Source organism: Mandrillus leucophaeus, unplaced genomic scaffold (genome assembly GCF_000951045.1).
Source record: "Mandrillus leucophaeus isolate KB7577 unplaced genomic scaffold, Mleu.le_1.0 Scaffold360, whole genome shotgun sequence".
Lineage (NCBI taxonomy): Eukaryota > Metazoa > Chordata > Mammalia > Primates > Cercopithecidae > Mandrillus > Mandrillus leucophaeus.
Window position 1 is genome coordinate 1,526,946 of NW_012103810.1, and position 23,523 is coordinate 1,550,468.

Consider the following 23,523-nt stretch of genomic DNA (forward strand, 5'->3'; position numbering starts at 1 on the left):
CATGGCACTGAGATGGTCATCTCAATCATTGGCAGTGGGTTTTTGCAAGAATAGTGGGTGGGAGAGATAGTTAAGCCAACGACTGAGGTCAGAAAAAATGGGGAACCATCACCCAAAATAGGGGCATCATCCCCATAAGACATTTTTGCTTTGGATTCTAAAGGGCCAGGGGTTCATCTGTCCGTCTCCAGCTACACATAGGAAAGAAGAAAATGCTCATCAGTTGGCCATGTCTTTGTTTTCTAGTCACAGTCCAGCACACAAATACTACCTGACCACAGACCCCATGAGCGGCGCTGTCTTCCTTTCTGACACCAACAGCCGGCGGGTCTTTAAAATCAAGTCCACTGTGGTGGTGAAGGACCTTGTCAAGAACTCTGAGGTGGTTGCGGGAACAGGTGACCAGTGCCTCCCCTTTGATGACACTCGCTGCGGGGATGGTGGGAAGGCCACAGAAGCCACACTCACCAATCCCAGGGGTAAGACCTTGCCTTAGAAATATTATCAACAACATTTATTGGAGTATTTTCCATTTCAGAAAAATATGCATGATTAATATTGCAAAAATATTTGGAAAATACCAAGAAATGTATGGAGGATGGTGAAAACTGAAAATTCCACCTGCCAAAAATACTCCCAGTTAACATTTCCTGTCTTCTCTGCTAGTCTTTTTTCAAAGTGTTTGTGTATATGTAGTGTTTACTAAAAACAAACAAAATGAGATCACATTAAGCAAACTGTTTTAGCAAACTGCTTTTTTTCCCTAAATGCTAGATCATTAACATTTCTCCATGTCATTAAATGTGTACTCATGTTAGTGACTATATAGTATTCCAGCAAATGGATGTCCCAATCTTCTACTATTGGACATGTATGCTGTCTCTCATGTTATTGTTATACAAAAACATTTTAGCGTATCATGTTTTCATATGTTGATGTGCTATTGGGTGGGTTAACTATAGGTCTCAATTCTGAGTCCCTGAAAAAGTTGAACCTCTAAATGCCCGCAATCACAATTTTTCCTTCGCTTATTCAGCAAATATTTGAGTACATAGAGTACAATGGTTACATATATAAGTTCATTGTAGCAGAATAAATAAGACCTGAGTGTGAATTACTGTGACATGGGCGAGAGGAAGAGGTGCTCCCTGAGAAGCAAGAAGAAAGAGGCTGTTCATGGGGGTTTAGAGCCAAGAGAGACCCCTGTGCCTTGGAGACTGGGAAAGCTTTTTGGAGAAGCCATCATTGTCCACCCTCAGTGGAGCGTTCACTGTGTTGCAACCCCTATAGCCAGTGACTTACAGTGTCTAAGCTCTAGGGTCCTCACTGATAGAATGGGGTAACAATGCCATCAGTGTCTACCTCCTAGGCTTATTCTGATGGTCAAAATTAATATGTTTAATAATAACCTATAGAAACATTATAAGTGATTGTATTATTAAATAGTTCCAGATTTGAGGGCCTAGTTTCAAATCAAAGCGGGAGATTCTAGTGAAATCTGGCATTCAAATTCAGACTTTGTCATCTACAGCTGAGTGACTTTGGGGAAATCACTGAAGCTCTCTGAGCCTCATTTTCCTCATATATGTAATAAGGATATGCTGCACAGTTGTGGTACAGATTGAATATTATTAGGAATGTAAATGCTTAGCACAGTAGTACCAGGCACATGGTAAACATCCCATAAATGATGATTCCTATTATTGTTGTTCCATTATATCACATCACATCATATCATGTCACATTGTCTCTGCCACATACCTGGAGTGTCAGGTGGTAATTGTGTGGGGTAAATATTGTATCAACAAAGGTTAATCCCTCCTAATTATGATTTCCAAATACTGAGAGAGCAGCCAGGAGTGAAAGAATTCTAGGCCTGCACTTAGAAGCCCTGTATGGTTTTCTTCTGCCACTAGCTGGCTCTGGGACCTCCTCCCCTGGGCCTCAGTTTCCCCATTGGTCAATGAATGAACAGGTTGGGCTAAATAATCCCCAAGACCCTTTGTAGCCACAGTATTCTACTCTCTTAGGTTTAAAACAGTTTTATCTGAGAATTTTTATTCTCTCCAGGGCTTTTTCAGTTGTTCTCCGCACATGTGTGTTCTCTTCCCCGCCCTCACAGCCCCTCACCCTCACACAGATGAAGTGGCAATGCTTTTACCCAAAAGTCTGTGATTAACCCAGATAGAAATCGCAAGGGTGACACGATATGCAGACACTTTGCAGCAGGGAGGAGAAAAGATGTCCATCTATTTAACACAACAAAAGGAGAAAAATTTAGGTAATTAATCGGGGACAGATCACTTCTATTAGCCTGTGCAGCCAACTCTGTAAGCAAGAAACCCAACTATTCATGGAGCACTCATCAGTCCGAACAGATGGAAGAGAAAGATGGGGCATAGCTAGGCAGACAAGAAAATGCCTGTCTTGGCACTTAAAGAATGAAATTAATGTACATTCAAGACAGGACCATGAGAAAGCCTTCCCAGTCTTGAGGCTGCCTAGTCCTCTGTGTGAAATCACTCTCCTGCCTGACCAACCTAAGAAGGAACAGTTGGTGCTCCAGCAGGTTCTCAGCACTCAGAGGCCCCTGGGCATATTAAAGCACCCTGCTTGCCAGTGAGAGACACGTGGGCCCCCGGAGCAAAGGCCTTGAAACCCACAAAGTGCCAGCCACTGTCTCATCATTACAATGGTCATTAATAATTATTGAGGGCTAATTACTACAAGTCAGATGTTAGAATCCCCGTTTTATCAATGAGGAAATGAAGACTTAAAAGTGAAGTAATATGCCCAAGTTAATACGACCAGAAAATTTTATAATTCAAGTCTCTCCACTTCAGTGAAGCCTTCCTGACCCTTCTTCCACTGCCTTCCCCAGAGAAAACGTAGCAGAACAAGAGTGACCGGAATCTCCTGTATTTTACCATGACCCTCTCGAGTCTGTCCTTTCCTGTGATCCTCACATGGTACTGATTCATTCCTGTGCCTTCCATTCTAAACTGGGTGCTCCCTGGGGCCATGTCCCATCTGTATCCCATGACAGTTCATGGTTATGTCTGACTCTTGCAATTCTGAACCTGGGATGGAAATTACTATCACTCATGAACACTATTAAAGCATGCCCTGGTCCCAGTCCCAGCCACCCCCTGAATTAGTATTTCCAGGAGTTAGGCCAGCAGGTGTATATTGAAAAACCTCTTCAGGTATCTCTGATGCACATCACAGGCTGAGAGGTACTGATATAGTGTAGTGGTTCTCAGACTCTGGTTTGTGTCATTATCACCCAAGGTGCTTATCAAAACTGCAGATAGAAGCTCAGACTCCACTTGAGATATTCTGAATCAGCTACCTGGGGGGTGCAGTTTAGCAAGCTCCCCAGGCGATCCCCATACACATCCAAGAGTGAGAAATACAGATTTGGAACAATCTCATTGTTTGACAGCTGGGAAAACAAACACAGAGATGCTCAGTGACTTGCCCAAGGACATACAAGCTGGGTCAGGGAGAAAGTTAACAGGATAAAAGGGTCTAGTAAATGGAGCAGGTAATGTTGAGTAATGGTTCTGACTCCTCTCCTCAGTGTGCCGCCTTTAGAAATTCAGTTCAACAATATTCTCTACACAAATCCATAGGATTCTATTCAGATTCTGTACTTTCGTAATGATCAGTGAGACGAAAATAATAAGAATAGAAAAGCATGAAGGACAGGACAGGCCCGGTGGCTCACGCCTGTAATCCCAGCACTTTGGGAGGCCAAGGCGGGTGGATCACCTGAGGTCGGGATTTCAAGACCAACCTGGGCAACATGGTGAAACCTCATCTCTACTAAACATACCAAAAAAAAAAAAAAAAAAATTAGCCAGGCATGGTGGCGCGCACCTGTAGTCCCAGCTACTCAGGAAGCTAAGGCAGGAGAATTGCTTGCACCTGAGAGGCAGAGGTTGCAGTGAGCCGAGATCATGCCACTGCACTCCAACCTGGGTGACAGAATGAGACTCTCTCAAAAAAATAAATAAATAAATAAATAAAAAGAAAAATGGTTACCAAAAGGGAAACTGATTATTATAATTACAGAGCTTCAGAAATAGGTGAATTTAAATAACTCACAGTGTTAATATTGAAAAAGATCCTCCTTACCACTATATCCCTACTGCTTAAAAATCCCCAGAAGTTATGAATCCAGGTTTAGTGGATGACTAAGGTGATAGATTAAGATCTCAGGAGGCAGCAAGGTGGGAGGACCAGAGCCCTGAAAGATCTGAAAACCTAGGTTCTAATCCCTGCTTTGAACAAGTCACTCAAGGCCTCTGAGCCTGAGACTCCTCCTCTTTGAGAGAGGAATGAAGGTTGTGGGAGGACCAAACCCAATCGTGTAGAGGTGCTATCAGCTAGCAAGGCTCCAGGAATGTGCGCGCCGTTGTCATCTCTGATGCTGAATTCCTGTTTTGGTTTCTCTGCCCCCAGGCATCACAGTGGACAAGTTTGGGCTGATCTACTTCGTGGATGGCACCATGATCAGACGCATCGATCAGAATGGGATCATCTCCACCCTGCTCGGCTCCAATGATCTCACATCAGCCCGGCCCCTCAGCTGTGACTCTGTCATGGATATTTCCCAGGTAAGATGGCTTCATCTACCAGAGCCCTGGGACTGCCCACTCATCCTCTCATCTGCCACCCAGCCAGCCTGCTGGCCATTCACCTTTGCACTGGTAAGCCTTTAAAGAGCACCTACTTGGTGCCAGGCTGTGATGAGAACCAAGGACACAAAGATAAGTAAGACACAGCCATGTCCTAGGAGTTCACCATCAGGAGTAACAAGTAGAAGCTCAGGGAACAGTGAAGAAATCTCCCCAAGGAAACCTCAACAGCAGCAGAGTAGGACAGACACAGCTTTCCACCACGTGACATTCAATCCATTGCCACCTGAATTTCATCTTTGGTAATAACACTGATGGGTATTTGTACATTGCCTGTTCTCTTTCTAAGCTACATGAGGACAGAAATTCTGTAATTAACTAGGATGCCTGGTTACCCAAATTTGGGCACCGTCTATACTTGCTGATTGATTAATCAATTGACTGAATCCTACCTTTTGCCACCCACTCACTCAGTAACTTTAGACAAGTTTTCTAAAGTCTTTTGAGCCTCACTTTTTATATCTGTAAAATGGAAATAATTCACTTCAGCCCAGTAGGATTACTGTAAAGATACAGCAAACAATGCATGCACAACTCCTAGCATTGCTTGGCCCTTCAGAGGTGATGAACAAAAGATAGAGTGCCTGCTTTCACACGGGAGGTGACATTTATGCGAGTTTTACAGGTTGAATAGAATAGGAGTTTGCTGAGTGACAAGAAAGAAAAGGAGACATTTCACACAAAGGAAACAGCACGTGCAAACGCACAAAGATGTTAATGAGGCAGGTACACTCAAAGAATAGTGGAAAATTGAAAACCATAGCATAGGGTGCTTGGAAGCGGGTGGCCGCAGTTAAAACAGGAAGCATGGTTTGGTCCAGGTAGGGAAGGACCCTGCTGTACCATGCCAAAGAGTTTGGACATTTGCAAGTGGATACCAGGAACCCATTGTAGGTCAAAAAGAGACACAAGTGACTGGCTATCCAGCATGTCCTTAGTACATCCTGTGATGACTTGGCAAGGATATGTCCTTTGTTGCTGGATCCTTTGGCCAGGCCACGCCCATGCTGAATCGGTGTCCTGTGCTGCATCTTGCCAAGATTACCAAAACCTGGCAAATCAGGAGCATTGAGTTATATCAAATTGCAAATTGATTTCAGCTCCAGCAACATTTAGCTTTTTAAACCCCTTCATTTTTAGGGGAGCCTGCACACACAGGTCCTTTTCCACTGAGTGTGACACCTGCTGCCAGCCTTTCTGGTCATGCCTGCCTCTGTTACTGACATGTATTGCTAAGTCCTTCCACGGAGCCTTGTGGATGCTGCTGGCGGTCCCAGCACTCATGTCACTTCCCCGTCGCATGCTGGGATGGTTTCCCTCTGCGCCAGCTAATATGATTGTTACACTCCAGAATGGAAGCTGTTCTCTGCCACTTGTCTTTGCAGTTTTGGCAGGCTTACCCTTGCTGGCTAGTGAGTTTTCCTCTCCGGTCTGTGAGCAAGCTTGAATTACCCATCAGGAAGCCACCATAGCCTAAGGATGTGCATACAAGTATTTTCAATTCTCAAAACGGGCCCTCAACCAGCCAGCACAGGGTGCCGAAAATTTTCAGTCCACACATCGGAAAATTGTTTAACTTTAGATAGAGGTACTGCCAACCAGTCGGATCAGAGGCTTGAAAGACAACTGGCATATGGTGCAGGGGGAAAAAATGCTCAAACCCACACTTAGATTCAGAAATCCTGGACTGAAATCTCTATGCCCCTGGCCCTCACTACTTTTGCCTGAATGTCAGCATGGGATCTTCTTTAACCAAACTCTCCAATACTGGCATCTATGTTACAGACACATATGCACAGGTGTCACCGGCTCTCATTCTCAGAGCTTCCTCTCTATTCTACTGCCCCGTGGGGAGCAGGGAGTTAAGCCAGAGACAGCACACAGCTCAGAGGCATGAGTGAGAAGGTGAGAGCCAAGGAACTTGGACCAGCTCCTTTGGGAGGAGACAAACCCAGGCCCAAAAAGAAACTAAAGAGAGAGGCACAGAGCAGAGAAGGAACAGAAGGAAGTTGTTGCAACGTGTTAAGAAGTGGAGATGGCCACCACTGACGGGGAATAACTCTATGCTTAGGATCCAAAATAAGAACTTAGTATGTGCCAGGCACTCTGTAAGAAATGGGGGTACAGGATAAGTACAACGTCTCTTTTCTTACTTAGCTATCACAATAGTGTCATGGGGTAGAGCTGATCTACCCCATTTTATAGATAAGAATAGTGAGGTGTGATGAAAGAAAATGCATTTTTAAATGTAGAGCCCTGTACCAGGTTCCATCAGGGATATGGAAATGAATTTTTTCATGAAATTATGTACATAAATTATCTAGTACAGTGCCCAGCAGCTAGGAATAGGATGTGAATACTAGTTCCCTTTAAAATCCACAGATAACTTCCGTGTACATTGTCTCATTTAATCTTCACAACTACCTTATGTAATGTGTATTATCCCCTTTTACATATAGAGAAAGAAGTTTGGTGTTTAAGAAACTTGGGTTAGGTAACACATGTAGCAATTGTGGAACTGGAATAGGAAGTGAGGTGTCCTGACCCCAATCTCTCACTCTCTCTATACCATTTGCTGGTCCTTCCTTCATTCATTCATTTGACAATCCATTTTTGCAAGAAAATCACTCTGCAACAAGGCAGCCAGCTCCAAGTGCTTTACTAAAGGCACAGGATGCTCAGGTGGACAGGGAAGAGGGTATCATTCCACACTGGAACCATGGAACACAGGAGCTGCAAGACCTCTGAAATTATCAAGTCTAGTCCATTCATTTTGGGGATGGGAAATCAAGTCTCAACACGATCATCACTAATAGGGTGGTGAAACCAGAGAAGCTTAGGTAGTTTGGTGCAGGATCATCACACAGGCAGTGTGACAGAGTGAGGATTGACTCCAAGAGCAATGCCCCTTCTCATTTCCCAGGCACCCTGCACGTGGCATAAGGGGAAAGTGTAGGAAAGCACTTGCTCTTCATTCCTTCCTCTCTTTCCTCTCCGGTCTCCCTCCACTAACTCTATCTTCCCCCACTCCTCCCATCAAGGAACCATCTTTTCATCATAACGACAGGCAGAAAGGTCTCCGCAAGCAGGTCCCCAAGGTGCCACAGGACCAGAAGGCATAAAATATTTAGCAGCCAGCATTGACAAGAAGTGGGTTTTAAGAAATTGAAAATTCCCCTGTCACTTTAGAGCCAACTGTGTTCTTGATGCAGCCAAAAGCTGCCCAGAGAGCATGGGGAGTGTGAAGCAGCAACCCTGGCTGGCAGCAGCCCTGGCGAATTTTCGGGCTCCCTGGCTCTGCAGGGACAGAGGGAGCTGGGAGTAAGGGGACAAGAAGACTTTAGAAAGCAGGACCTGAAGATCGTGCTTTAAAGAACTGAGAAAGGGCCTGCCCCCTTCTGAGAATGTCCCTGAGCTGAGGGGACAGATGGAGGTGGCCTCACTCGTGTGTATATAATGTATTAGGGTTTATTTTTATACTGGTAAACTACCACATGTACATTGTAGGAAATATAAGAAGTTAGAAATCACAAAGAAGGAAATTAAAATCACCATTAATCTTGGTATGGTTAACGTTTTGATATGTATCCCTCAAGCACTTAATCTCCTCTTTATCTATAATCTAGCTAAACTTCCTGTATTTTTCCCCAATTGGTATCCCACTGTGCTTACAGTTCTGCAACCCTATTCTTTCTACTTAATACATAGCAAACATTTCTCCATGTCATTAAATATCCATCTATAACACCACTTTTAACAACTACACACAGTATTCTAATTTATGAGCAAACTAAATGTACTATTATTTAGCCAATTCTCAGTTGTTGGGCATATGAGTTGGTTCTCGGTCTTCGTCCTTATTAAAAATGGCTTCATCATTATTAAAAACACTCTTATAGACAATGGTGCAGCCAAGTAAATTCCTGGAAGAGAAACTTCTTATCTAAAGGCTTACACTTAGGTCAAACACAGTGGCTCACACCTGTAATCCCTGCACTTCGGAAGGCCACGGTAGGCAAATTGCTTGAGCCCAGGAGTTTGAGACTAGCCTGGGTTACATGGCAAAGCCCTGTCTCTATAAAAATATATATATTAGCTGGGCATGGTGGCGTATGCCTGTAGTACCAGCTACTCGGGAGGCTGAGGTGGGAGGATCACTTTAGCCTGGAAGGTGGAGGCTGCAGTGAGTCAAGATTGTACCACTTCACTCCAGCCTGGGTGACAGAGTGAGACCCTGTCATCAGACATAAGTAAATAAAAATAAAGGTATACACTTGCTTAAGCAAGCCCCAAATTGGACCAAATATCAAGGGTTTGTATGGGGCTCAGGAAGTCTAAGGCAATGAATTTTTAGGTGGGGTGGAAAAATCAGCAGTAGGGTGCACCTGTCAGCACTTCCAGTCCACACAAAACATAGCTGGACCTCCTAGGGACACAGGTGGAAAGGGTTCCCCTTAGTGCCAATACCTCCTAGTGTGATAGATCCAACAATTCAGTCTCCAAGTCCACTGAAGAAGACACTCCTCCCCTCATACCATGCCAGCTGCAGTCCCCTGGGTGCCCACTTGAAGACCCGCCATGACCTATGCCAGTTTCCCAGCCTGGCTCAGAGGAGGCTCCACATGGGGCCCAGCACTTCTGAACTCCCAGTTCCTACAACCAGCTTCAGTAATCCCTTCCACGTGGACCTGTTCTCTGAGGTACTAGAACCATTTTCTGGAGCAGGGCTTCATAAACCTCAGTGTGCACAGAAACCGCCTAGGGATTTTGCTTAAATGCAGATACTGATTCAGTAGGTTTCAGGGAGGGCTGTCCTTCTGCATTTATGCTCAGCTCCTAGGTGAGCTGATGCTGATGACCACACATGAGGAGCAAGGATCCAGTCATGATTCTCAAGCCCACATCAGGATCACTCAGGAAGCTTTTTGAAATAATGCCAATGCCCAAGCTCCACACCCGGGGAACTGATTTCACTCATCAAGGGTGGGGTTTGCGCACCATTATTTTCTAAAATCGCCACAGATAATTTGAATGTGAGGCTAGATTTTAGAATCACTGGTCAAGAACTATGACAGACAGAGGCCATGGTTAGCTTGTCTTTATATCTCTAGCACCTAGCCAGCTGTTAATCCATAGACTCAAAGAATTGAGAAATCATGTATGTATCGTATCAACCATGCATGAAGAATCTTTCTTAAGCCTCTGAACAACTCCTACTTCAGCCTCCAGACTCCATCTGCCTTTCCCTCCCATCCCTAGAACACCAGCTGCCATTATTTGGTGAGTTCTGGTGGGTCAGGGACTCTGTGCTGTTGTCATTCCCATTTCCCATATGTGACTATTGAGCCTCAGAGAGGCAAAGTAACTTGCCCACAGTCATAAGTAGTAGACTAGGTTCTGAACCCAGGCCTATCTGACTCCAAAGTCTACCCTTTTGCCTACTATTTTGTTGCTGTTAACTCCTTCTTCATGTTTTGTCAGTCTAATGAGACCATCACATGTCTCAGTGGCAGCTCTTTCATGGTTTCCCAGTGATTAGGGGGCTGACACTTCATTGTTGATGATAGGCTGCATGAGGATCAAGCAAGACTGTATATGAAGCCACTTTGGACACTGTTGTGGGCTACATGGGCTATGGGATGGATTAGTGGTGGGCATCTTGCCAGTCATTTGAGTATCGGTGTCTTCATTGTCAGGTTCGCCTGGAGTGGCCCACAGACTTAGCCATCAACCCAATGGACAACTCACTTTATGTCCTCGACAACAATGTGGTCCTGCAGATCTCTGAAAACCACCAGGTGCGCATTGTCGCCGGGAGGCCCATGCACTGCCAGGTCCCTGGCATTGACCACTTCCTGCTAAGCAAGGTGGCCATCCACGCAACCCTGGAGTCAGCCACCGCTTTGGCTGTTTCACACAATGGGGTCCTGTATATTGCTGAGACTGATGAGAAAAAGATCAACCGCATCAGGCAGGTCACCACTAGCGGAGAGATCTCACTAGTTGCTGGGGCCCCCAGTGGCTGTGACTGTAAAAATGATGCCAACTGTGATTGTTTTTCTGGAGATGATGGTTATGCCAAGGATGCAAAGTTAAATACCCCGTCTTCCTTGGCTGTGTGTGCTGATGGGGAGCTCTATGTGGCTGACCTTGGGAACATCCGAATTCGGTTTATTCGGAAGAACAAGCCTTTCCTCAACACCCAGAACATGTATGAACTGTCTTCACCAATTGACCAGGAGCTCTATCTGTTTGATACCACTGGCAAGCACCTGTACACCCAAAGCCTGCCCACAGGAGACTACCTGTACAACTTCACCTACACTGGGGATGGCGACGTCACACTCATCACAGACAACAACGGCAACATGGTAAATGTCCGCCGAGACTCTACTGGGATGCCCCTTTGGCTGGTGGTCCCAGATGGCCAGGTATACTGGGTGACCATGGGCACTAACAGTGCACTCAAGAGTGTGACCACACAAGGACACGAGTTGGCCATGATGACATACCATGGCAATTCTGGCCTTCTGGCAACCAAAAGCAATGAAAACGGATGGACAACATTTTATGAGTAAGTATCAAAACAAGGCCATTTGATGATTTTGTTTCATTAATTCATTGTAGGATTAGAGGTAAATTGATGGAGTATTTTGTTTTAATTCAGGATTTGGGATAAAAACCATTACCTTTAATACATTCTACATGTTCATATTCCACATGATTTCTCCTAGGAAGGAAATGGTCTAGCGGAGAAGGCATAAGCTTTGGAGTCAGAGGAGCTGGGCATCAGCTCCCACTCTCCCATGGACTTAATCCCTCCTGGCCTCAGTTTCCACATCTGTAGAATGGATACAGCAGATACCTGCCCAGCATACCACAGGGAGATGGTGCAGATGAAAAGTACTTACCTGATGAAGTGCTAGCATCTTCATATGACCACTGTCCAGAAATGTGGCAAGGGGAGAAGGAACAGGCACATGCGGATGAATTTTCCACATAATTGCAGCTCACATTTTCAAATTCCAAAAAAAAAAAAAAAAAAAACCCTTTTCATTTTAATCATTTTGCATGGAACTTTTCTTATGAAGTGTATTGCATACTTTCCTTCTCAAACACACTATATAGACATAATGAAACCTTTCTTTTTATGATTCAGGGTCATTAATAAGGAACAGCAATTGCATATTATGCTGTAATATGAGGAGAGCTTTCAGGAAGTGGGGAAATGAGGATATAGACCCCTTTGCCCCAGCCCGAAGTGATTTTAAACCATTGCTTTATTAGGCCCTGTATCTAAAGGGAAGGTTTCTCTGCCTCCTCCCTCAGGGTTGCACTGTGGTGTCACTGTTTATTTCAGTCCTAGTGCCCACCTCAAGTAGCTCATTTCTCTATTCTTCATCCAGTAGAGGACTTCTTAAGAGGTGTGGTCAGAGAACCAGAAGTTCAGCTTATTATAATCCTAGCCACAATTAAATATATTTATCTGGGGTGTTCCTCTAGGAGATATTTTAATGAATGGACGAACATCTCTTTTTCTACTTAGATTTTTTAAGCTGCTTTTTGAGGTCTTAGCCATGGTTCAAACGACTGAGATTGCTGAATATGTCACCATTAGATAAGCATGTGAGAGGTGGGGAAGGAACTAGCCTTGTTGAGCATCAGCTGTGGTCCACAGCATTGAATGCACACAACATTCAATGATTATTATCCGTTTCACAGACATAGAAACTGAGGCTCTGAAGGCTGCTTTGTCCACTTTTGATAGTGAGATGTGGCAGAACAGGGATCGCAGTCCAAGTCTGATGCCAGAGCTTGAGCTTTCTCAGTGCTGCCCTGCTGCCCTCCTTGCATCCTACCCCCGCACCACTGCCGCACTGGGTTTGTTAATTCCAAATGAACTTGACTCCTTAAAGTTTTTCTCAAGCTTGATCAAGCATCAGTTTCTAACAGTCCTAGCAGAATCCAAAGGAAAAGGATCTGTAGTCGATTTTTAAATATAATTTGAACAAAAATGTCACAGCCATTTTTATAAAGTTCACTGGCTAGATTCCTATCTCCAAACAAGGACCTTGTTAATTACAAAGAAAAGACAACGATCCAGGAAAACAGCAATTATCTTGATTAACTCATTGGAATGGAAATACGCTAAATAATTCCATTTTGCCCATTGCCCAGTGGAAATCTCTTATACATTATTCAGCCAATACAGGGGTTTCTTTGTCAGAGCAAGTCTGTGCACTCAATTAGTTCCCAAGGTCACTCCCTCAGATCCCAAACCGAATGCTTACACATCGCTGCATCCGTTACACTCCATCACCCCTGAAATCTAAAATGGTTTCCTACACTTCCACCAGGAAAGATCCCTCCCTTTCTTTCCTCGATGAAGTATACAGCTACAGTTGATGTTTAGTGAAGAAGGAAAAGTTTTTACAATTACTTTTTTATAAAATGGCATCTGGAATTCCGAAGACTGCACTTCATAGCAGTACCAAGAGTGGTTATCCTTGTTGACACACATCAGAAGTGGTAGATAAAAGTCCCAAAATAGAAAGGGAAACTAGTTTTTTGGTTTTGTTTTTGTTTTTTGGGATCCTGCTATGTGCCAGGCTCTTTCCCATTTAATCTTCACAGCAACCTCAGATGGCAGGAATTATCATCCACATTTTTTACATATGAAGTACAGAGAGATTAGATAATGAGCCTGAAACCACACAGTGAGTATATAGCAGGACCAGAACACAAGTCCCTGTTCTTTCAACTGTACTGGCTAAGGTCACCCACATTCTTTGTGACTTATCTGTATGATAGGGATGAAAATAGTTATCTATTTCATAGGAATAGTATGAGGTTCAAAATTTCAGTGAGATAAAATATGGAAAGCTCAGTGTCTGATTGATTAGAAGTACTCAGATGATAGCTGCTGCAGTTGGTGGTGGTGTTGCTGCTGTTATTGTTCTGAATGCAAGCAATATTAGTAGCAATACCAGTAATTGCAGAAGTGTTGTTTGGGTGTGAAAGGTATTTCCCAGGAGCAATTGCAAGTAAAGGAGTAGACAAAAGTTTTCATTGGGGTAGGTAGGAATCAGAGGTCAGGTGAGAAGAGCAGAATCAAGTATGAGAGATCAAGACATGAACTAAGAAAGAAGTCAGATCCCTGAGAATATCCAAAGTCAGCTGGAAAATAACACTCAGAGCCACCCGAGGCAAACTGGTCCAGCTCAGACTGAGAATGAAGCAAGGGTGCCAGACACCTATTTTCATTGGCTGCGAGCCATGTGACTCAGAGACAGGCTAGCTGGCCTCCAGACCCAAGTCTCAACCAGACAGAAATAATCCCCTGCCCTACCCTATTTCTGGGCCGTTATGAGGACTAAAAAACTAAATAAATACTGAAAGTAAAAATACTTTGCAAACTATGAGGCTCTCTAGAAGTAGAGATGTAGTGATATTTAATTATGGTGTTTCTTAAGGATTTGGACAGATTTTGCCAATGAACCATTGCTCTAGTGAATTTTCTACCTTTCGCTTCATGAGGCAGTTTAGTAAATTATAACCGAAGCGTTCTATTTTTCTAAAAAAATTTGCCCAGGCTTGCCTGTGACATAGGCTATTATTGAAACAAGCTGTTTGGTTGGTTGGTTGGTTGGTTAGTTGGTTTGATTTTTCAGATGGAGTCTCACTCTGTTGCCCAGGCTGGAGTGCAATGGCATGATCTCAGCTCACTGCAACCTCCGCAGTTCTGCCTCAGCCTCCTGAGTAGCTGGGATTACAGGCACCGGCCACCACATCCAGCTAATTTTTGTATTTTTAGTAAAGATGGGGTTTCACTATATTGGCCAGGCTGGTCTCAAACTCTTGACCCCAAGTGATCCACCCGCCTAGGCCTCCCAAAGTGCTGGGTTTACAGGCATGAGCCACAGCACCCGGCCTGAAACAAGTTTTAAGTCAGCTTTGTCGATGCTCTTAACAGATTAAATAGTACACCTAACATAAACATCACACACTTCAGAGCACCTTGATTTATAGAGTTCACAGTTTTGGAGAATCAAGATTACTTTCCTCCCCTCAGCCCACAGGTCTGCTGGTAGGAACCTCAAAGGAGTCTAAAATGCAGTCCCCATCTCCCATGTGTGGCATCAGTACTCTCAGACTTAGCTCCTGGTCAGATGGCATTTGGTGGCTGAGAAAATGGCCTGATAAGTATGAGGCAGGTTCCAGAATTGACTTGCTGGATGGGTATGAGCAACACCCTTCCCTGAGTTTCATAGGGGAAGGGGCTCTGGCCTCCCACAGTGCCCTGTGACAGCTCCTGTTATAATTATGCTTGCATTAACTACTGTGAGACCCTTGCAAATTTGTCTTTGCATCAAGCTTAGGGTTTGCCAACTGGTCAGTTGACAAATAGTCAATATTTTATAATGACTTGTAAATTCAGAATGAAAGGGAAATAGAGACAGGAAGAAAAGATAGGCTGTAGTGAGAAGAATGCTAGATTCACATCTGAGCACCAGCATTGCCAGTGCTCCCAATGGGACATAAAAGTCAACTGAAATGGGTCAAACGAAGAGATTTGGCTTCTGGTTTTTGCTTGGCGATAGGGAAGCTGGAAAGTGCATCATTCCCAACCTTATCATGAAAATAACCCAGACAAAAGGTAAATTTGTGCATTTCCTTGAACTCTTTCTCTCAAGTCAAATCTAAGGAGAGACAGACTCTTGCAGAAAGAGACAAGATGTGGGTCCTGGCTTGGCTGGGGCAGATGTACCTACCCCAGGGAGAAAGAATTCAGCTGGGATGGCTGGTGAATTTACAAAGGCTAAGTGTGTACTGGCAAGAGAGTCTGAAGCCCTTGGATGCTGTAGCAATTGGGCAGGTCCATGTCTTCTTAGGGACTTTTTTCTCTACAAATCCCACCAGGAGCTTTTCCACAGAAAAGAGGGAGGAAAGATTTAAGAAGAAAGTGTCCCTTGTGGTAGACCTGGGAGAGGGTCACAGCAGCTGCTGAGGGAGGAGCATATACCCCCGACCACTCTACCCAGACCCTGCTCACTTCATCTTCCATCAGGAACAACACCCTTCATCCGTGAAGAGAAGGGCAGTGAACACTGTCCTGCCTAGGCACTGGGGAAAATCCTTTCAGCTGAATAAGGGAAGAAGAGAAATGGAAAAAAAAAAAAAAAAATCCCACATACCTGAGAGTCAGAACCCTAGTGAAGGCTTTGCCACCACCGTAGTTAGCTGAAAGGCTAAAAGCATCAGTGAAGGGCAGAAGACTGTTGGGAGGGGGTTAGAGAGAGGCAGGAGCACGGAAAGAGACCCTCTCTCAGTCAGCACAAAGGCAGGACCCAAGGGCTGAACTGTGGACCTTGAGGGAAAAAAGCCCTCTGGCAAACCAGTTTCGCATCCTAAACACAGGGAATTGCTAAGGGAATTTAAAACCTATGATGCACAGAGGTGAACCATAAACAAACTTCAAAGCCAACCCAAATCCTAAGTTAACCCAAACCCCCTCCCAAAAGTCCTAGCAGAAGGAAACACACGCATTTCCAGGCATAAACCTGTCACTCAGGCTCTACCGTGCTACACAAAATGTTACGCTTTCAACTGAACAGACAAAAGGGCAAGAAAAGGCAACACATTCCCAAGAGGCAAAGAAATCATCAGAATCACATTCAGCTAGGACACAGGTGTTGAAACTATCTGTCAGAGAATTTAAAATAACTATAATTATTTTAAAGGTTCTAATGGAAAAGGTGAACAATGTGCAAGATCAGATGGATAATTTTAGCAGAGAGATGGAAACGATAAGAAAGAATCAAATGGGATTGTTAGAAACGAAAACCACGGTTAAAGGATGAGGAATGCCTTTGATGGACTGCTCTCTCCAAAGGACACAGCATGACACAGCTGAGTCTTAGAAGACAGTTAATAGAAATTACCCAAACTAAAACACAGAGAGAGAAAAAGAGTGGAAAATGAAGAACATGGCATTCAAGAGCTGTGGGACAATATCCAACAGTCTGATATACACGTGATTGGAATGCCAGGAAAAGAGGGAAAACACAGGGCTGAAGAAATATTTGAGGAAATAATGGCAGAGAATTATCCATAATTAATAATGGACACCAAACCACAGATCCAAAAAGCTCCAGAAACACCAAGCAGAATACATACATACAGACACACACACACACACACACATTTCTAGCTATATATTCAAATGGCTGAATTAAAGAGAGAAAACCTTAAAAGCAGCCAGGAAAAAAGAAAAAGCATTTTATAAGAGGAACGAAGGTAAGAATTACAGCAGACTTCTCATCAGAATCCATGCAAGCCAGAAGACAGAAGTGCTGAAAGGAAAAAAAAAAAAAAACTGTCCACAGCCAGGAGTGGTGGCTCACACCTGTAATCCCAGCACTCTGGGAGGCCAAGGCGGGTGGATCACCTGAGGTCAGGAGTTCGAGACCAGCCTGGCCAACATGGTGAAACCCCGCCTCTACTAAAAATACAAAATTAGCCGGGCATGGTGGTGGGCACCTGTAGTCTCAGCTACTCAGGAGGCTGAGGCAGGAGAATCGCTTGAATCCAGGAGATGGAGGTTGCAGTGAGCCAAAATTGTGCCATGGCACTCCAGCCTGGGCAACAGGAGTGAAACTCTGTCTCACAAAAACAAACACACAAAACAATTGTTCACTCAGATATTATACTCAGTAAAAATATCTTACAAATGAAGACATGTTATAGAGGTATAGGCAGGGGTAAGGAAACCAAGAAAGGATGCTAATAGCCTGGGCAACATAGCAATACCCATCTCTACCAAAGAGATGGGTACCAAAAAAATTTTAATTAGCTGAATGTAGTGGCACACACTTGTAGTCCTAGCTACTCAGGAGGTTGAGGCAGGAAGATCACTTTTGAGCCTAGGTGTTCAAGGCTGCAGTGATCCATAATCACACCACTGCACTCCAGCCTAGGCAACCGAGTGAGATCCTGTCCCTAAGCAAATTAATTAATTAACTAAAAATAAAAATAAAGGACGCTGAGGCATCCAGGCACTAAAAACAGTGAATAACCATTAGCAACCCCCAGGCTGCAGAGCAAGGTGGGAAAGTCATAGGATATTGTGACTAAAGTCCAGTGGGAGCTGTAACGATGAAGGAGAAGCCCCCTGTTCGAAGCTGAAATCATGGATCGACGCAGCCGCTGTTAGAGATTCGGCACTGGAGGAAAGAAGGAGTGAGGAAAACCTTCTGAATTCCAGTCTCTTGCCAGTGCCTACCACGGACTTAGCTTAACCAGAAGCGAGCCAGTGAGAGTGCCCCAGTGACACAGTCTGCAGGGGTCAGCTGCTCTGGGCAGAGGGAGGACAAAGAATGGATCCCCCCAGATCCATTCTGGGGGAACAGAGAATAACCAGCACAGAGACTGACCGGCTGTGTGACATGTTAGCCATGAGTGGCCAAGCCAGGGTTCAGCCTCAGATCTGCCTGAACCCTAAGCACCTCCTACCAGATGTACCACCTCAATACAGCGTGGCAGAGTGGGCCAGATCTGGGGAATCCTGAGGGCTAGAATTCATTTTGGGTACTTAATTTTGTAGGAAATGGACAGCAAGTACAAGATTTTAATGCAGAAGCCACAAAGTTCTCTGACTCTGATCTAGTTTGGAGTAGCTAATGACGTCGTGATGACATCTATTACAGTGACTTGGGCCAGGGGAACTATTGGTGTGCCTGGGCCAGCAACCATAATTATCCACAGACAATGCAGTGCCCAGTTCCCTGACATGGTGATGGTGTTGTCTGAAACAATCAGAAATGAAAATCATACAAATCAAATCTTATTTTTTAACCAAAAAGTTAAGATCAGCAAAAGTTTAGTATCAAAGGGCAGTTGAGCGTTTTCCTTGCCAGCCGTGCATAGTAAGTGGCTCCAGATGAAGTATTGAGTGTGAAAAAGAAAGCCTTGCAGTGTGTGTGAAGATATCCTTTAGCAGTCTTCTTCTGAGAGCCAAGTTCACAGGAATTACATGAATCTCTTTTTTTGAGATGGCGTCTCACTCTGTCACCCAGGCTGGAGTGTGATGGTGCAATCTCGGCTCACGGCAACCTCCACCTCCCAGGTTCAATCGATTCTCCTGCCTTAGCCTCCCGAGTAGCTGGGATTACAGGCACCCAGCCACTGTGCCTGGCTAATTTTTGTATTTCTAGTAGAAACAGGGTTTCACCATGTTGGCCAAGCTGGTCTCAAACTCCTGACCTCAAGTGATCCACCCGCCTTGGCCTCCCAAAGTGCTGGGTTTACAGGCATGAGCCACTGCACCCGGCCTATATGAATCTTTTATGTGTTTCTTTCACTGTGCTCCAAAAATACTTTGGCTAGATGGAATGAAGAAAAATCAGTGGGAGGAAGTAATGAAAAGCCAATCATCTGGCCATCCCTATCACACCCCCCAGGTAGGGGCTTGGCATCGCTGCAAAGTCAATTGCAGTGGTAGCAAGCAAAGCCTCCTGAAAAAAAAAATACTGCCAGTCTCCTTGACCCACTTGAGACTTGCAAAAACAGTGTTTTCTATACCACAGTGATGAACCCAAAGATTTTTATTTGAAATGGTACCATTTTTATAGGAAGCATGATGGAAAAAACACATTCTTTAAGATTAGACAGACCTGACTTTGAATTTATATTCCTCTACCAGCTGTGTGATCTTAGGCAAGTTGCTTATCCTCTCTAAGCCTCCTCTTCACCATTTGTGAAACGATGATAATAATAATGCCTACATCAAAAGATGATGATGAGCATGGTGCTTGGTACCTAAAAGACACCACATGAATGTTAGTGACCTTTCTCCACCTCAGCTGGACAAGGAAAGGTAAAACAAATGAAGTTCTTAGTTGCTGTCAGTCCATGTCTTGAATCAACAATAATATCTGTTATTTACTTATATATTTATTCATTAAGTAAACATGTACTGAGTACTGTCGACATGCTGGGTACTCCTCTGGGCACTAAGAATACAGACAAGGTCCCTATCCTCATGGAGCTTATATTAGGAGGAGACAGACAACAAAGAACAAATAAATAAGTATAGTGAGGTCAATAAGAAAATATGCTACAGAGGTTGGGGGACTTATCTGTCTTAGAAGCAGTGGTCAAGGAAGACCTCACTGAAGTGATAACAGTTGATCTGAAACATGAATGATGACCGGAACGAGCCATACCAGCACCGGAGGGAAGAGCCTTCCTGCAAAGGGAACAGGAAGCATGAGCACCCCAGCATGCACTGACTTTGGCATGTTTGGGGACCAGAAGCAGATACAGGGAGAAGAAGGACCTGCTGAGGAGTGACGTTCCAGGTGAAGTCAGAAAGAAAGGCAGGAAGGAGCCAACATTCAGCCAACGTTCATTGACCATCAGGAAGCACATGCTATATGCCACGGGGATACAGCAGGGTCCAAATGAAGTCCCTGCCCTCAGGGAGTTGACGTTCCACTGAGGGCAATCTCCTGGAGTCCTGGGGGCCCTGGGAAGAAGTTTCCCTTTCATTTTAAATACGTTACCTCTTTTGATCTTCACGTGTCTCTATAAAACAGGATTATTATCCCCATTTATAGAAGGGAAAATAGAGGCTCACCGAGGTTATATGATACAGCCTGCCTGAAATTGTATCATTTGTGGTGGAGACTTGATGGTTAGGAGGAACACAGAGCCAAGTGCCCATCCTCTAGATCACATTACTGGCAAGTGTAGAGCCAGGATTCAAAGCCTAGACCATCTGGCTCCAGAGACCTTTTTTAAAAACTATTCCCTTCATTCCTCTTGATGAGAAAGAAAGAAAATTTGCCAGTACTTTGTGGGTTCCCATAATGAAAGCTGTAACAAATGTAACTAAGCCATTGTCCAGATGCCACCCAATCATGGGGCCGGGACTTGAGGCAGCCACTTGGAGCCCAGAGAGTTCAGAGAACTGCCCCTTCCTTCCAGGTCCCTGCACTGTGTCGTGGTAGCTCTGTGGTGGAGAAGAAAGGGTTCTGTAGACGTGGCTCACAGGGCAAAGGTGTGCAGGGCGCAGCGGACTGGCAACCCTACCTCTTCCCATCCACAGTCAGAAGGAGCAGTTCTGGTGGGATAATTACAGGTATCGATCAAGCAGCAAAGAGATCCAGGTCATTTCCCAAGCTCTGGAAGGTACTAAAATGAATGAAGAGGAGACAAGAAATTTTATAAATTGGTTGCTCTATTTGATGTTCATTTAATTAAGACATTCAGTCCTTCTAATGGAAAATGTGAAGAGTGGAAATTACTGGGTTTTTTGACCATCTTATATAAAATGAAAACCAGATCTTAAAGGCATGGGGCCTCTTCATTGTATCTTCTTTAGGCTCAATTTAATTATGCCTTACAAGCTACCTTCAATAATAATTGCAGTTGTCTGCCTTTATACAAAACCTCTTTCTGTCTTCAAGACTAAAACTCTGGGGAGATACCCAGGGAGATTGCCAAAGTGTTATTTAGTAAGAGTTGTTGTTTCCATATTTTGGCATTCAGCAAGTGTTTATCATGTACCTACTGTGTGTCCAGCTTGTGCCAAGTCCTGTAGGAGGGAATGTGTGAATGAATCATTGGTGTCTCCTCTCCCACAAAGCAGGAAAGAGGCCTTGCACATCCAATCCTGCACTCACTGATTTGTTCAGCCAACATTCCCTGCCTTTCCTCTCTATGCCAGTTCCAATGCTGGTGAAGCAGAGATGCACTGAGAGCCAGTCCTCCAGGGTCACGCTGCTGGCAGGTGGCAGAACCCAGACGGTGTCAGTCCACAGACTCCACAGACCTGTTCTGACCTCAAGCACTCACAATCCAAAGAGGGGGACAACTTGTACATCAACACTGCAGTGCAGGGGAGGCATTCTAGGATAGAGCTGTGCACAGGATATACTGGGAGAAGGAACAGGAAAAACCAGGGAGGGCTTTAGGAAGTAGCATTTGAGCGAAGCTATGGTAGAAGTAGTGTCAAAGTGACATCTGACCCCCATTAACAATCTGTCAATTCTTATCTGTAAAACTCCACAGCTGCCTTTGCAGTGTCTTACATGGTATAATAAAATCTTTTTTATGCGGTTAGGTCAGGAAAGTAGACAGTCCGAGTGAATAGTCTTATTTTAATAAAGAGTATGTACAGGGATTACAGGTGTTCAAAGAATCAGCCTAGAACAGCATCCCATCCCATTAAACTGCTGGACTGAAATGAGTCTTCCTGTCGATTAAAAGATGACTCAGGATCTGACTGGATCCAGCTTAATCATGAATCACAGATACAGTTAAGTTGACCAGGGCAAAACCAGTTTTGGGGGTCTTGATTTTTAGCTAAAAAACTTGGAGTATCCCAGTAATATTTTGCTGAAAAGTTCTGGAAATTGTTATCTTCAACTTGCCCTATAAGTGAGACTGTCCTGTCTCTGCACAGCCTGGAATTTAAGGCATCTGCCTCCCCAGATGGCCATGCTCATGAGCTCTCACATGTGATTTTACCTGGTTTGTCACAACACCTTTCTGATTATGAAAATAATCCATGTTTATTATTTTTAAATCAAGGAAATATATGTAAATCAGCAATTCAAATCACCTGTAATTCTACCTCCCAGAGATAACCACTGCCAATATTTTTGTATGTTTCCTTCCTATTCAAATTTCCAGTGGCCACAAATGGTTAAAAAGAATCCCAGCCTCTCTCAGTGTTGAAAGGAGCAGAGCTCTGAGAGGGTCTCCACATGAGAGAAGTCTTCGGACATGCATCTCAGATCTTTACCGCAAGAGACCCTCCTTCTTGGCCGCCGTCTCTCAGAACTCCTGCTCACTGAGCTCTGTGGGGCAGTGCACCCCTTTGACCATCCAGTCCAGGTTTCAGCCTCCCCTAGGCCAGACTGACCTTTTCCTGGAAGAACCTGACTTGGTACTAAGGAAGAGAAAGGAGAAATCATGGCAGGACATGGGTTTTTGAAGCCCCCAACCACCCACAGGAGAGCCTCTGGTAGAGCCACAGCCTTGCCCGCAGCCCTGCCCAGGGAGTGTAGTCGAGGCCACAGCACTGCCTGCCATCCTGAAAAGGCCCCAGCCCCAGAGGCGTCCAACTTCCCCAAAGGCCACCGGCCCCTCCCCCAGAATTGGTCTTAGGCCAAAAACAGGGGTGATTTATTCAGAAGACCTCTACCAATGCCTCCTCTGTGGCAGAGTGTGCCAGGGACTGTTGGATTCAGTGTAGAGTGCTGTGATCTGGGCCAGGCACAGGCACGGAAACAGTTGGCAAATGGCAGAGTCTGTAGTGCAGCACCCAAGTCTGACCTTGGGCAGAGAATTCCTGAGCAAAGACCTGCCTAATCTCACCCACCAATGATACCATTACCACCCACCTATGATACCATAGGAGCTGCAGACCCAGGAATCTCAGCAAGAAGCCAGGCCCAGCTGAAGAAAGAGCCTGGACAGAGCTGAACTCTCTGAACTTTCATTGCCCCATTGTGAAAACCCTCACAGGAACCTGGGGGTCAGCTTTACCCCAGAAGTAAAAACAAAACAGCTAAAAAAAAAAAAAAAAAGCCCGTAGGGAGACCCGAAGTACACAGGGGCAACCATGTCCAGGAAGTCAGTCAGGAATATTGCCATGTAGAGGAAGAACTATGTCCCTATTCACACACAAGTGCAAAAAGGCTATTTAAGCCTGCCATTTTACACTTCAGCCTCCTCTAATTAAAAACAATAATTAAAATGTTAATAGCCCACTCCTGCCAGGGAGGAGCACATGTGATGAATACTTGCAAAT

General features: G+C 44.6%; 1 protein-coding gene across 1 annotated transcript in view; it reads left to right on the forward strand.

Annotated features, from left to right (window-relative positions):
• TENM4 (teneurin transmembrane protein 4) overlaps window positions 1–23,523 on the forward strand; it is a 792,673-nt gene that overhangs the window by 739,267 nt on the left and 29,883 nt on the right. Inside the window, exons 26-28 of the mRNA XM_011989697.1 lie at window positions 247–479; window positions 4,468–4,622; window positions 10,400–11,277. Of these exons, the coding sequence (XP_011845087.1) occupies window positions 247–479; window positions 4,468–4,622; window positions 10,400–11,277 (1,266 nt within the window). The remainder of the gene's footprint in view (window positions 1–246; window positions 480–4,467; window positions 4,623–10,399; window positions 11,278–23,523) is intronic.